General features: G+C 45.2%; 1 protein-coding gene across 1 annotated transcript; it reads right to left on the reverse strand.

Moving 5' to 3' along the window:
- Positions 1-829: 829 nt before the first annotated feature.
- LOC306826278 (uncharacterized protein) lies at positions 830-15,254 on the reverse strand (the record flags this gene model as incomplete). The annotated part of the gene is made up of 2 exons (XM_079347480.1): positions 830-2,590; positions 13,575-15,254. 2 exons carry the CDS (start codon positions 15,252-15,254, stop codon positions 830-832), a joined length of 3,441 nt encoding a protein of 1,146 aa, XP_079203606.1.
- Positions 15,255-16,160: the final 906 nt, after the last annotated feature.

The following is a 16,160-nucleotide window of genomic DNA, read 5'->3' on the forward strand; positions in this document are numbered from 1 at the left end:
CATTTTCAACACACTCATCTCCCGTCACCCCAAACACACAGGTAAAATTAAAGTAAGCCACGCCCACTGCTAATTACTGGAAACTATATCAAACCCATATAAGGAGCAAAATATAACAAATAATCAACAGAGGTAAAAACACACATTATGGCTCCGACACATCAAATCAGTAAAGTGTGTTCAATGTCTCTCCTTCAGTCATTTCATGAACACATTCACTTCATCCACACAATCACTTTGTTTGATCAGAATCTCTGCTCACAGAAAACCAGGAATTATCTCCTTATTGATTTAATCAGGAGGATTACATTTTTAAAACACCTCAGAGGACATTTTTACATCACTTTGAATATGATCAACATTTATTCTGACTAACTCGTTTCTTTAAGTGGGATTTTATAGATTTTCTACAAATGTCCAAAGTGGTGAGAAGAGAAAATCAGCATTAAAGAAAAGTTTGCTGCTCTCTCTCTCTCTCTCTTCAGACTCTGAATCAGAACAGAAACAACAGCATATAAATGTATGAATACAAATAATCAAACATGGAGAGCAGAGAGAAGTTGATGTTTTCACACAGAGAAATGTCAGTTCAGGTGAACAAAAGTCATGGTGAGCAGTGAAAGAGTCCACGGCTAAACAGACACAGGAAGGAGCGTCACTTAAAGACACTCAAACATTTACAGAACAGACGAGAAGAGGTCAAAGTACCGCCCATAAAGTTTGATTGACAGGTGACGACCATCACATCTCGGCAACGAGCAAGAATAAAAATCAAGTTGAAGATTTGAAACACAGCAAGTTAAACATCTGTCTCCTTCATGACTTCTGTCTATTTCAGTTTACACAACTCAGCAGAGGATCCAGGGCACCAGATAAACCCATAACCAACACAGAGTCCAGCATGTAGAGGCTGAGTGAATGTGGTCTGGACTCTGTGGAGGAGAGTCATGGTTTCAGAGATGCTGTAGAAGGACAGAATACCTGCTCTGTGATCCAGGTACACTCCTACTCTGGAGGACTGAAGACCTGAGACAGGAGTCTGGACTTTGTTGTAACAAAAGTTATAACTGTTGTTGTCACAATCTAACATCCAAGATTTGTCATTACAGCCAAACAAACATTCATCTGAGATCCCTGCTCTGCTGATATTCTTGTATGTGACTGCTACACAAACTCCTCTTCCTCTCCTCTCCACCTCCCAGTAACAACGTCCAGTCAGACTCTCTTTACTCAGGACCTGCCAACAACCAGTGAATCTGTCTGGGTGACTAGAATAAGACTGATCTTCACTCATTACTGTTACTTTTCTGTTCTCATCAGATAATAACAGACGTGTGTGTGCTGTGTTTGGATCCAGTGTGATGTCACATGAATATCTTAAGAACTCAGCTCTGGTCTTGGGCTCTGGTTCTGGTTCTGGTTCTGGTTGTGGCAGTAAAACATCCACTTGAGTCAGTGTCTGTGAGACGTTTGTCCATTTGTCTGTCAGGACGTCCTGTAGTTTATCTCTGACTTCTGACACAGCTGCTGTCACGTCCTCAAAGTACCTCAGAGGACGGATCTTGATGCTGGATGAGTGTGTAGATTCACTGAGTGCTGACACTGAGGGGTAGTCCTGTAGAAACTGGTTGTGATCTTGTGTGTGTGAGAGCTTCTCCAGTTCAGCGTCTTTCCTCTTCAGCTCAGTGATCTCCTGCTCCAGCTTCTCCTGACGCTCTCTGACTCGACTCACTTCAGTTTGCTGCTGGGATCTGACCTGCTGCGTCACATCAGAGCGTCTTTTCTCCATGAGACGGATCAGCTCAGTGAACATCTTCTCACTGTTCCCCACTGTTTTATCAGCAGAGCCATTGATAGCCTCCACCTCCTGTTGGAGCAGCTTCACATCTTTCTCTCCGTCCTGGATTCTCTGCTGGATGTTTTGTCGACTCACCTCGAGCTCTCTCTGCTTCTCGCTCCTTTCTGCTGCAGCTGAGACTGTGTCGTGACCTTTGTGTTCGTCCATTAAACAGAGGAGACAGATAGACTGCTGATCAGTGCGACAGAACATCTTCATCACCTCATCATGACGAGAGCAGACGTTCTCCTGGAGCTTCTTGGAGGGCTCCACCAGCTTGTGTTTCTTAAATGGAGGTACTTTAAAATGAGGCTGGAGGTGTTTCTCACAGTAAGAGGCCAGACACTGCAGACAGGACTTACAGGCTTTCAGTTTCCTCCCGGTGCAGACATCACAGGCCACCTCTTCAGGTCCAGCATAGCAGAGATCAGCAGGAGCAGCTTGGAGTCCAGTCTTCTTCAGCTCCTCCACTAAAACTGCTAACATGGTGTTTTTCACCAGGACAGGCCTCGGTGTGAAGTCCTGTCTGCACTGAGGGCAGCTGTAGACTCTCTTCTCATCCTGTGTATCCCAGTGGTTTTTAATACACTTCATACAGTAACTGTGTCCACAGGGAAGAGCGACCGGATCCTTCAGTAGATCCAGACAGATGGAACAAGAGAAAGCCTCCCGGTCTAGCTGAACTCCTTTCTGTGCCATTTCTCCTCTCGGTAACAACGACTGTCTGAGTTTCACTTCCTGAGAAATCAAACTGGTTTGACCTCTGATCTACACAGCATGTGTTTGTTCACAGTCTGCTCTCGCACATGTTGGTTACACCCATCCTCAAACATTAGATCTGATGTGGAGAGAAGGAGGAAATACACGTCAGAGTGGGGCTGGCTGTGTGTGAGAGCAGGAAGAAGAGGGAGGGGTTAACAAGCTCTGATTGGTTCCAGGAAGAGGAGCGGCGTGAGAGAGACGTTCCTGTTTGCAGCTTTATATGCTGAAGGCGAAGCTGCAGCACTGTATTCATGCCATGATAGTAAATCTTTCACCGTGTTTCCAGCTTCTGATCATGCATAGTCGTGTCTATCATGCCCTCCTGCAGCAGGAATCTCCTGACTGAGCCATAAAAGCTTTCATTTAAACAAGTTAAAGATATTGATCCTTTGTCTTTGCTAAGGTCGAGTTTTACCAACATGAAACACAGATTATAATGGTGGGTGTGTTGCAGTTTTAAAAGGACGATATATATCAAAATGTGTCCACAAGAGCCAAGCAGGGAAAGAGATAAAGAACACTTCTAGTACCGTAGAAACAAGTTACACAACACAGAGCTTAAAGAATAACATTTACTCTTTTTTAAAAGTATTCTTTCTGGACAGTATTCTTTGCGTTCTCTGGACCTTTTTATGCTTTCTGTTACAAACGCTCCAACAGGAACGGGAATTTTTCATTTTTTTAACTCTATTGATCCCTGAGATGAAATTACTGTGTTTTCACCCTGGTGGATATTCAACAGGATCTGTGGGCATGCACTGAGAGACGTCAGAGTGACGGCTTGTGCCCAAGGAAGTGAAGTCAATTTCCATCCACCAGGACTCGAAACCAGCGACCCTCCAGTTCCCAACCCGACCCGACTGAGCTATCCTGCCACCCCTCAAAATTCTGCAGCCTCAGCCTGGAATCTGTTGGAGAATGACGTCAAACTAAAAGAGCTGTCCTGTGATGTTTTTAAATCTAAAATGAAAAAAAACATGGAAACAAATTCAATAGGATGCTGATGTTTTTAGCTCGACTGCTTGGACATGGTTCTATTATAATGCAAAATGTTGTGTTTTGTAAATTGTACTTTGTGTCACTCTGTTTTGTTTTTTTTTGCTGCTGCCTGTCCTGGCCGTGCATGTCTCCCTTGAAAGAGTTTTTTGTTGTTGTTTTCATTGTCATGTACATGTTTATTGGCTGCCCTGATAGTGACCATGCATGATGATGAGTCTCAGGTGTCTCAGGTGAAAGGTGCTAGTCATCAAGTTGAACACTAGAGGTCTCCCTCTGCTTCTCTGTCTCTCTCTGCTCGGCTCCTGTCTGTGTTTACCTCCCAGCTCTGCTGTACTGGAGCCAGCTGGACACACACACACACACACATACAAACACATACACACACACACATACACACACACACACACACACACACACACATATACAAACACACACACACACCATCCACAGCCTCAACTAGCACGAAACATACCGATGTAAGCTGCCTGCTTTCTTCAATCCGAGTGTAAAAATATTCCTGCAGAAAAAAAGTTTGTCTGTTTGAGTTGTATTGTTTCTAACTGCAGTACCTTTTAAAAGCTTTTAAAGGACTTCTGGACTCCTCACCTGTGCGCCGACGTGAGTGGCCGCACATTCAGTAGCTCCGTCCCTGTCGTACTCGTCTGATATGTTATTCGTTTGTTGTGGCTCTGTGCCAACTTCTACTTTTATAGTTTTTATAGAACTATACTATATAGTTTTTATAGTTTTTATAGTACACCTTCAGTGTATAACTTTATGCATCCTATGGATACTTTTTCGTGTTTTCGTGGAAATAGCAGCAAAAAACTTTCTTATTCAAGGGAAACGCTGCTCTCGCTCCGGTCAGCGGGACAAGCCGGCATCGTTCACCCGATACCAGAGGAGCTGAGACGGCGGTACAGAGGCTGTAGAGCCGGGGCTATGCTAAAGGCTAAGCTAGCGGCTAAGCGATGGAGGTACAAGCCCTCGGTTCCGGTGATAGTGATGGGTAACGTAAACTGTCTAACCAACAAGACAGACGAGCTGGCTGCTCTCGTGAGGAACAACCGGACATTTAGAGAGTGCAGTTTAATGTGCCTCACAGAAACCTGGCTGACTCAAAACACCCCGGACGCTAATGTGGATCTACCGGGCTTTACTACAGTAAGAGCGGACAGAGACACGAAACGCAGCGGCAAACGGAAAGGAGGAGGACTCGCGCTGTTTATTAACAACAGATGGTGCCACCATGGACATATTACGGTGAAGGAGGCAACGTGCAGCAAAGACATCGAGCTGCTGGCGGTAGGTCTCCGTCCTTACTACATGCCCAGGGAGTTCTCCCACGCGATCGTTGTTTGTGTTTACATCCCTCCGCGTGCACACGCCGAGACTGCGTGTGACGTCATCCACGCGACCACCTCAAGATTACAAACGCTGCACCCGGAAGCTTTCATCGCCATCTCAGGGGACTTTAACCATGTTACATTGAACTCCACACTACCGGACTTTCACCAGTTTGTAAGCTGTCCCACCAGGAAGAACAGGACAATAGACCTCCTGTATGCAAACGTGAAGGACGCCTACACTGCCACCCCCCTACCACCTCTGGGTAAGTCCGACCACAACCTGGTCCTACTCAAGCCACAGTACAAAACTAAGATCCAGAGACAACCGATAACTACCCGCACCTTCAGAAAGTGGTCTCCTGAGGCAGAGGAGGCGCTCAGAGACTGTTTTGAGACCACTGACTGGAGTGCCCTACAAGAGACCCATGGTGATGACATTGAGGGGGTCACACACTGCACAACTGACTACATGAACTTCTGTATGGACGTTGTGGTTCCCACTAAAACTGTGCGCTGCTTCCCGAATAACAAGCCCTGGATCACCAGCGATGTCAAGGAGATCCTTAACAGGAAGAAAAGGGCATTCAAGGAGGGAGACCAGACAGAGCTGAAGCGTGTGCAGGGGGAACTCAAGGTCAGACTCCGAGAGGCAAAGGAGGAGTACAGAAGGAAGGTAGAACAGAAGCTGCAGCTGAACAACATGAGGGAGGTCTGGGAGGGCATGAAAACCATCACAGGCTGCAAAAAGAATAATAACGCAGAAGACGGGGACCCTGAGAGAGCAAACCAGCTCAACTTGTTTTTTAACAGGTTCGACAGCCCCGTCGCTGCAGCCAGTGCCTGTCCCCCCAGCACCCCTCTACACACCCCCTCCCCCCCTCTCACTCCCCCCAACACCTCCACCAGGACAGATACAACCTCCAGTGACAATCCATCCCCCCTCCCCCCCACCATCACCAGAGGAGCAAGGAGCTGAAGAGACTCCGTCCCAGGAAGGCAGCAGGCCCGGACAAGGTGTGTCCCAGGATGCTAAAGGCCTGCTCTGCTGAGCTGGGGGAGCCACTTCAGCACATCTTCAACATGAGCCTGCGGCTTGGGAAGGTTCCTGTACTCTGGAAGACCTCGTGCCTCACCCCGGTCCCCAAGAAGAAAAACCCCAGTGAGCCAGGCGACTTCAGACTAATCGCTCTGACATCCCACGTTATGAACACCTTCGAACGGCTGCTGCTCCAACACCTCAGACCCCAGGTCCAACACGCACAGGATCCCCTGCAGTTTGCATACCAGGCAAAGGTGGGCGTGGACGATGCCATCCTCTATCTTCTACACAGGGCTTACTCTCATCTGGACAAAGGGAGCAGCGTGATGAGAATCATGTTCTTTGATTTCTCAAGCGCTTTCGACACCATCCATCCCCTCCTACTGAGAGACAAGCTGACCGAGATGAGGGTGGACTCGCACCTGGTGAGGTGGATCACGGACTACCTCAAAGAGAGACCACAGTACGTCAGACTGAAGGACTGCACATCTGACACTGTGGTCAGCAGCACCGGTGCACCACAGGGGACTGTGCTCTCCCCCGTCCTGTTCACCCTGTACACCTCTGACTTCCAGTATAACTCTGAGCTCTGCCACATGCAGAAATACTCGGACGACACTGCGATAGTTGCTTGTAAGTAAGTAAGTAAGTAAAATTTATTTATATAGCACTTTTCACAGGCAGGGGCCACAAAGTGCTTCACAAACAGGGTTTAAATCATCACAAGCAACAAACAGACAGTACAGAGACCATAGCAGCCCTAAAAGAGACCAACCAAAAGCCTGGACAAATAAAAACGTCCCCAGTTGACTCTTGAAAGTGTCGGAGTCACATTGAACGAGTATCCAATAGGCCAACGTGGATTGACGTCTCGGAGGTAGTGTCCGTGTTGCGGAGCGGGACTGGACGAAGGCACATCCAGCGGTCACGTGAGCTCCAGCTGGTCCACGCTGGAAAAGCCGGCATAAACACGGAAGTAGGCGATGGCGATGAAAACCCCTGACCATGGCTCCAGCACTGTGAAGGGTCCAGGACAGTTGTTGAAGCGCGGGCAGGTGGCAGCGAGGACACGCTGGCGCACACATCGAGGAGAGGAATCCGGTGCAGGAACCGAGTGTGGTCCCGGCAGCCGAAGACGACGGAGCCCCCGGCAGCCGCAGTACACCCTCGCTTTACTTGGATACCGGACCGAGAGCCTCTTTTTCTGGATCTCCTGGATCTCCTGCGGGTCTTTCCCGGCACCCGATACAGCATCAAGTAGTCCTGTGAGTCGGGATCGATTTCAAACGGAGGCAGAAATGCCTGTTTGTAACGGTCACCAGGTATGAAACATGTCCTCCAATGACTCTTTGATACGAAATAAAGAGTCCCGATCATAGGTTAGTAAAGCCAGGACACTTCCATTTGTCAGGGATGGACAGGAGGAGGAGTACAGGAGCCTGATCAAGGACTTTGTGACGTGGTGCAGTGACAACCATCTGCAGCTAAACACTTCCAAGACCAAGGAGATGGTGGTGGACTTCCGAAGGAACAAACCACATCTAAAACCTGTTTCCATCGGGGGGGTCGACGTGGAGGTGGTCAGGACCTACGGGTATCTGGGGCTGCAGCTGGATGACAAGCTGGACTGGTCGCCTAACATGGACACTACCTGCAGGAAGGGACAGAGTCGTCTGTACTTCCTAAGAAGGCTGGGGTCCTTCAACATCTGCAAAAAGCTGCTGCAGATGTTCTACCAGTCTGTGGTGTCCAGCGTCCTCTTCTACGCAGTGGTGTGCTGGGGAGGAAGCTGCAAGAAGAGGGACGCAGCACGCCTGGACAGACTGGTGAGGAGGGCCGGCTCTGTGGTGGGCACAGAGCTGGACTCACTGGTGACAGTGGTAGAGAAGAGGTCTCTGGACAAAATGCTCTCCATCATGGACAACACACACCACCCTCTGCACAGCACCTTCACCGGGCAGAGGAGCATGTTCAGTGACAGACTGCTGTCACAGTCGTGCTCCACGGACAGACTCAAGAACTCTTTTGTCCCCCTGGCCATAAGACTGTACAACACTTCACTGTCACGGCAGGGAAGAAGCACGCGGTGAACCCTGGACTCATGTTTCACTTTTTTTCTCACTCCTCACCTGCACTGCTGACCTCAGAGTCAGCCTCCAGTTGGACACTTTAATGCATATTGATAGTCACCTTACTGAGCACTGGACACTTTAAAGATAATCACCCTAATCATGTCTGGTTTCATCCTACTGTTGTGTTTAGCAACATCTGTAATGGTTGACATGATCACCCTAATTAGGTCAAGTTTCACTCCATTGTCTTCAACACTTAATGCTAATCTGCTCCTCAATAGTTGGGTACTTATTGATAATCACCCAAATCACTCCTGGTTTCACCTTATTGTCTTGGACACTTAATGCAAATCACTGCTCCTTTAAGTTGGTGAGCCAATTTACATCCCTGCATTGACTGTTTAACGACTGTACTCACACCTCTGGCACTACCTCAAACACCTCTGTACATGCACATGTAACTAGTTTCTAAAGGTCAGCACTTTGTTTCTAAGGCTCTTTAACTGTTTACAGGTCTCTTTTAACCAACACATGTTTTTCTCTCCTTCACAAGTTATGTACATTATGCTATATAAGTTTAAGTCTAATGCTAATGCTAACTGCACAGGCTTAACTTGTAATTATGTTTATTCTTAGTCACATAGGGGCTGCTAAATCTTGTCTGGGGGATTATTGTATACAGAGGGGAGGGGGGACAGCGGGTGTGTATTGTAACTAATGTCTTGTGTCCTGCCTGTCTGTATACTGCTACTGGATGCCTTGAATTTCCCTCGGGATCAATAAAGTATCTATCTATCTATCTATCTATCTATCTATCTATCTATCTATATTTGGATTGACTGCAGAATAAAGTGTTTTTTTTTCCCTCACGATGATTTTTCAATGCTGCACGAATAAACTCATTTCAGTCAAAGGTAGCTTTTCAGGAATATAAATGAGATTAACTTAGCACCATTTAACTGTTGCAGGTCTGAGAAGGTAACTACTTCATGAACACTTATTGTTTTGTTGGGATCGAGCTGCCTTTCGCCTCTCACTCCCTCCTCCCATCCGGAGATTTGGCGTCAGCGGCAGGAACCTCTGTATCAGGCTATGGTGCGCACTCCGGAGGAGAAAAAACAGAGCACCCGCGGGACCAGGTGAAGGAGATAAGGCAGGCTCATTAACGTGATCAGCGCGAGCCAAAACTGTCCAAACTTCCCCAAAAGTCCACTGTGCAGCAGGCGATGTCCTCCACACTGTCAAAAGACACCTGAAGAACAGCCGGTAAGCATAGCAATGAATGTTTACATTGCGAGTGTCGGCTCGGTGGTGCGTTCAAGTGACCTGGGATTCGAAAGGCACGGACATGGGACTCATTTGGTTTAAAACCACTGATTGTTTATTGTGAATTTCAGATGAGATTCTTGGAACTCTATTTATCTGCATTTTGATTAATGAAATGATTATTTAAAAACTAATGAAATTTTGATTTGCTAAAATTTAGTAAAAGGAAAAGTTTAAAAATTGTGTAGGCCAGTGGAAATTATTTTGTGATTTCATGTTCTTATTTTGTGATGGCAAAACCATATGAGTGCTAAAAATGTGCATTCTCTTTTTGTTTTGAGGTTTTTCCACCTACTGTGACCTGCTGTGACCTGCTGTAAACTGCTGCAAACTGCTGCAAAGAGAAACTGCAAAGGAAATAAAGGCAGCTAAACACAAAGAGTGGAGTCCTGTATGCTTCAGTTGGGGGATGTCCTATCAAGTGGGGACAATCTGCACAAACTAAACACGCACTTGACACGTATCTATATGTTGATGTATTTGTATTTATCTTTATATGAAAGCAGTTGTTTTTAAAGGTGCTATATAAATAAAGTTATTATTATATTGTCCCCAACAGAGTCTGTCCTGCAGTTATAAACACATCATATCCTACTTTACCTGATGAGTGTTTGAAGGGTGAAAGCTGAAACGTTCTGTTCCTGTCTAACAACAAGCTGCTCACAGAGAGTTTGAAGAGATTTTATTTTTTATTTTTTTGTACGCCCATGCTTTTCAAAGCAGTCTGCACGATGCATGAACCCGATGAGTGATGAATAGAAGAGACAGATAGTGGTGCATGTTTTCATTTCCTGTTTGTTTAGGGAACAAGTCAGCTGATGCCAAACCACCGCCTTTATATCCTGAGTTTAGTTTGTGACAGATGACTGAGCACATGAATAGAACAGTACAGGATGCAAACTGTCATATACATTAAACAAAGGGGCGACACGTTCATGCATGAAGACCGAGTCCTCTTTAAGACTCGTCTCAGGGCGAGTTCAAAGTGACTCCAGTTTCAGCTCTGCAGGTTTTACATGTTTATCCACTGAACAGAGAGAAAGCTGTTTTTCCCCCCTGAGAGAAGAGCGACAATAATCACATGCTCTCGTCGTTGTCACGATAACTTCCCGCTCAGCTGTAGTTCACACATAGTTTTCTAACACACAGCGAAGAGGAAGCGTGACAACAGTGAGAAGATTCTGCAGAATCTGGAGCGGTCAGATGACGAGAGGTTCCACGCAGCACATGGAGGAACGAAGAGACGCTCTGCCTCAAAGCAGACAGAGGTGTGTTGGTGTGTTGGTACCCAATCCCCCCAAAACCCCCACTCATCGTACTCATGGATATAGTTGTGTTTATTATGTGATACACTGAACATTCATTGCACTTTACATTTGATTTGATTACCCCAGCTTTTCAAAATAAAGGCGACATGTTGAACACACGTCCATTAATTCACATCTCTGAATTAATGGACAACCTGGAAAGATTACAAGTTCGACGTGACGGAGCAAAATTCATTCATATAATCTGCACTATCAGTTATGACCAAAATATGTATCCATGATAACTTCAGTTATTTAAAACTACTAAAGCAGTGACAATAATGTTTAATTATTTCTATCTTAATAAAAGGCCTGATTTAAAAGTTATAGATATATTAAATGTTTTGGATGCATTCAAGATGTCTTCTCTTCTTTTCAGCAGAAACATTATTTATTTATTTATGATATATAAATTATTCTTTGCTCTTGAGTTTTTGCAGGTCGGTAACCTCACGATAAGAAACACAGTTCTAAACAACAACATGCCAATTTAACCACACGTTTCTTCACATATGTGCACAAAGCTGAGAACCAAATATTAACTAAAGAAAAGAAAAGCCCGACGCTAGAGACACACCGACTGACATTCAAAGACATCCAGTGCACATTCCTATGCAGCACCGAGTCCTCATAATCCACACCGTCGACATTAAACCCAAACAGGAAGCACCAAGTGTAAGTTATTCATGCTGTGAATCTACAGCGTGTTTAAAACAGAAGTGAAGTTTGAGTGACAGATGAGACGTTCCTTCTCTCTGTTTGTTTCGTCTCCCCGTGTTCTGCACACACTGGTGATTCTAGAGACTGACGGGGCCACGAGGCAAACGTTTAATTTAGGGTCCCTCCCACCAGCGTTCAGCGGGGCGATGGGGCCCCATTAGGGAGGTGCTGTCACTGCAAAGATTGCACATGGAGGGCAGCTGCTTTGGTTAAAAGTTTGTTAGCTCACCGGGGCCCCCTACTGGTCTGGGGCCCCCTACTGGTCTGGGGGCCCCAAACAGTTGCCTCCCTTGCCTCTTGACAAAAACATGTATTGAGAGAATTCAACACACATTCAAACATTATTCTTATTCTTTAGTCTTGAGACACTAAAACATTTTCATTTACTTGTCATTTTGGTTCAGGCCCCTCAATATGATGAAGGGAAGTTTAAACACAACAACACAGCGTTGATTTATAATTCAAATCAAATTTAAATCTTTTGACAGTTTGAGTTTGTCCCAGCTAGGAAAAAAGTATGCAGATATTTTACTCACATTCAACTACTTTCAGCAAATTACCTGTTGTACTGTTATAATGGGTAAATATAAAAATAAAGGGGCACGATCCTATTGAGGCTAACAGAAACAGTCACCTGCTGTAGTTAACTAGTCTACTTGTTTCCTATATGATTAGAGCTCACTATAAAATTATCTAATATCCGTCCCATAGGATAACTAGGTACCACTACAACCCCTTCACAGCTGCCCCTCTACTGTCGATGCTCGGTGGTATGAGGTGTGAAAATCTGTTTCTTGTTAGTGTGCCGTAGTGTGGTGGGTCAATGCTTACCTCCGAGGCTCACGGGGCGCCGTGAAGAAACCCAATCAAAACAGGAGGATTTTGGAAGATTTTATTAAATTTATTGATTTTTTTTTTAAAAAGGTGAAAAATCTGACAAAGTCTTTTAAAACTAAAATACAAATCAGTAAAGTAAGAAATTATACAAGGACAAAATAGAAGTTAAAAATAAGATTTTAAAAGTTTAAAACCAACTGCCTGAACCACAAGAATCCTTCATGAACCTCTTCACCTGTCGTAAGTTCAAACCGGTACATCTCAAAACCACACGCTATCATAAGTGTGTGTGTGGTTCATCGCTGCATACGGTTTACCAAAACATTGTCAGGGTTACATCATCAATTAAAACAAAAAAAAGGGAAAGAAGAACATGGGATTACGTATGAGCAAACAAAAGCAGTTATGATTATCTAATAGGTTTAATGGATTAAATGATCAAAATACAGAAATTGCAAAACAAATTCAGCAAATTGCATCTTTTCTATCATTTTCAACACACTGATCTCCCGTCACCCCAAACACACAGGTAAAATTAAAGTAAGCCACGCCCACTGCTAATTACTGGAAACTATATCAAACCCATATAAGGAGCAAAATATAAAAAATAATCAACAGAGGTAAAAACACACATTATGGCTCCGACACATCAAATCAGTAAAGTGTGTTCAATGTCTCTCCTTCAATCATTTCATGAACACATTCACTTCATCCACACAATCACTTTGTTTGATCAGAATCTCTGCTCACAGAAAACCAGGATTTATCTCCTTATTGATTTAATCAGGAGGATTACATTTTTAAAACACCTCAGAGGACATTTTTACATCACTTTGAATATGAACAACATTTATTCTGACTAACTCGTTTTCTTTAAGTGGGATTTTATAGATTTTCTACAAATGTTCAAAGTGGTGAGAAGAGAAAATCAGCATTAAAGAAAAGTTTGCTGCTCTCTCTCTCTCTTCAGACTCTGAATCAGAACAGAAACAACAGCATATAAATGTATGAATACAAATAATCAAACATGGAGAGCAGAGAGAAGTTGATGTTTTCACACAGAGAAATGTCAGTTCAGGTGAACAAAAGTCACGGTGAGCAGTGAAAGAGTCCACGGCTAAACAGACACAGGAAGGAGCGTCACTTAAAGACACTCAAACATTTACAGAACAGACGAGAAGAGGTCAAAGTACCGCCCATAAAGTTTGATTGACAGGTGACGACCATCACATCTCAGCAACGAGCATGAATAAAAATCAAGTTGAAGATTTGAAACACAGCAAGTTAAACATCTGTCTCCTTAATGACTTCTGTCTACTTCAGTTTACACAACTCAGCAGAGTCTCCAACATCACAAAACCTGAGTCCAGCATGTAGAGGCTGAGTGAATGTGGTCTGGACTCTGTGGAGGAGAGTCATGGTTTCAGAGATGCTGTAGAAGGACAGAATACCTGCTCTGTGATCCAGGTACACTCCTACTCTGGAGGACCGAGGACCTGAGACAGGAGTCTCGACATTGTTGGACCAAAAGTCATAACTGTTGTTGTTACAAACTAACCTCCAAGATCTGTCATTACGTCCAAACACACATTCAAGTGAGTTCCCTGCTCTGCTGATATTCTTGTATGTGACTGCTACATCAACTCCTCCTCTTCCTCTCCTCTTCACCTCCCAGTAACAACGTCCAGTCAGACTCTCTTTACTCAGGACCTGACACCAATAACCAGTGAATCTGTCTGGGTGACTAGAATAAGACTGATGTTCACTCATTACTGCTACTTTTCTGTTCTCATCAGATAATAACAGATGTGTGTATGCTGTGTTTGGATCCAGTGTGATGTCACATGAATATCTTAAGAACTCAGCTCTGGTCTTGGGCTCTGGTTCTGGTTCTGGTTGTGACAGTAAAACATCCACTTGAGTCAGTGTCTGTGAGATGTTTGTCCATTTGTCTGTCAGGACGTCCTGTAGTTTATCTCTGACTTCTGACACAGCTGCTGTCACGTCCTCAAAGTACCTCAGAGGACGGATCTTGATGCTGGATGAGTGTGTAGATTCACTGAGTGCTGACACTGAGGGGTAGTCCTGTAGAAACTGGTTGTGATCTTGTGTGTGTGAGAGCTTCTCCAGTTCAGCGTCTTTCCTCTTCAGCTCAGTGATCTCCTGCTCCAGCTTCTCCTGACGCTCTCTGACTCGACTCACTTCAGTTTGCTGCTGGGATCTGACCTGCTGCGTCACATCAGAGAGTCTTTTCTCCATGAGACGGATCAGCTCAGTGAACATCTTCTCACTGTTCCTCACTGTTTTATCAGCAGAGCCATTGATAGCCTCCACCTCCTGATGGAGCAGCTTCACATCTTTCTCTCCGTCCAGGATTCTCTGCTGGATGTTTTGTCGACTCACCTCGAGCTCTCTCTGCTTCTCGCTCCTTTCTGCTGCAGCTGAGACTGTGTCGTGACCTTTGTGTTCGTCCATTAAACAGAGATAACAGATAGACTGCTGATCAGTGCGACAGAACATCTTCATCACCTCATCATGACGAGAGCAGACGTTCTCCTGGAGCTTCTTGGAGGGCTCCACCAGCTTGTGTTTTGCATAAGCAGGTAGTTCATAATGAGGCTGAAGATGTTTCTCACAAAATGAGATCAAACAGACCAGACAGGACTTACAGGCTTTCAGTTTCCTCCCGGTGCAGACATCACAGGCCACATCTTCAGGTCCAGCATAGCAGAGATCAGCAGGAGCAGCTTGGAGTCCAGTCTTCTTCAGCTCCTCCACTAAATCTGCTAACATGGTGTTTTTCACCAGGACAGGCCTCGGTGTGAAGTCCTGTCTGCACTGAGGGCAGCTGTAGACTCTCTTCTCATTCTGTGTATCCCAGTGGTTTTTAATACACTTCATACAGTAACTGTGTCCACAGGGAATAGTCACCGGATCCTTCAGTAGATCCAGACAGATGGAACAAGAGAAAGCCTCCCGGTCTAGCTGAACTCCTTTCTGCGCCATTTCTCCTCTCGGTAACAACGACTGTCTGAGTTTCACTTCCTGAGAAATCAAACTGGTTTGACCTCTGATCTACACAGCATGTGTTTGTTCACAGTCTGCTCTCGCACATGTTGGTTACACCCATCCTCAAACATTAGATCTGATGTGGAGAGAAGGAGGAAATACACGTCAGAGTGGAGCTGGCTGTGTGTGAGAGCAGGAAGAAGAGGGAGGGGTTAACAAGCGCTGATTGGTTCCAGGAAGAGGAGCGGCGTGAGAGAGACGTTCCTGTTTGCAGCTTTATATGTTGAAGGCGAAGCTGCAGCACTGTATTCATGCCATGATAGTAAATCTTTCACCGTGTTTCATCGTCGTGTCTATCATGCCCTCCTCTGCAGGAATCTCCTGACTGAGCCATAAACGACACGTGGCCATCATGACTGCTAATCTGCCCTGTAATCATGTGACCTGCATGTAGGGGTCGGGACCGCAGACATGTGGCCTGGCATGACTCTCTAATGGTCTGACATAGTAGCCATCTGGCCCGGCGTGTATTGGGTCTGTTAGACCCGACACGTGGCCAGCATGACTGTGAGAAGAATGAAGACTGTAAACGTGACGCCCGTGATTTAGAAGGAAGTTAGACTTAACCTTATAGAACATCATGAAATACACCACCACCAGTTATATGTTTTTCTTACCATTTGATAGCGCTTTAGTCATCTTTGGCTTACCGAACCACCAGATATCTGGACGAATATAGGACTGGAAGTCAGGGGAAGACCATCATCCGAGTTGTCGTGGAGAAAAGAACACCTGGATTGACGGCTGATGTGGAGCCGACTATTCTAATGGAATTAGCTGAATAGCCATGAACTTAACTTATTTATGGCTCGTGATTGATGTAACACGTCGCCGGTATGAAAT

This window comes from Symphodus melops, assembly GCF_947650265.1.
Source record: "Symphodus melops genome assembly, chromosome: 7".
Lineage (NCBI taxonomy): Eukaryota > Metazoa > Chordata > Actinopteri > Labriformes > Labridae > Symphodus > Symphodus melops.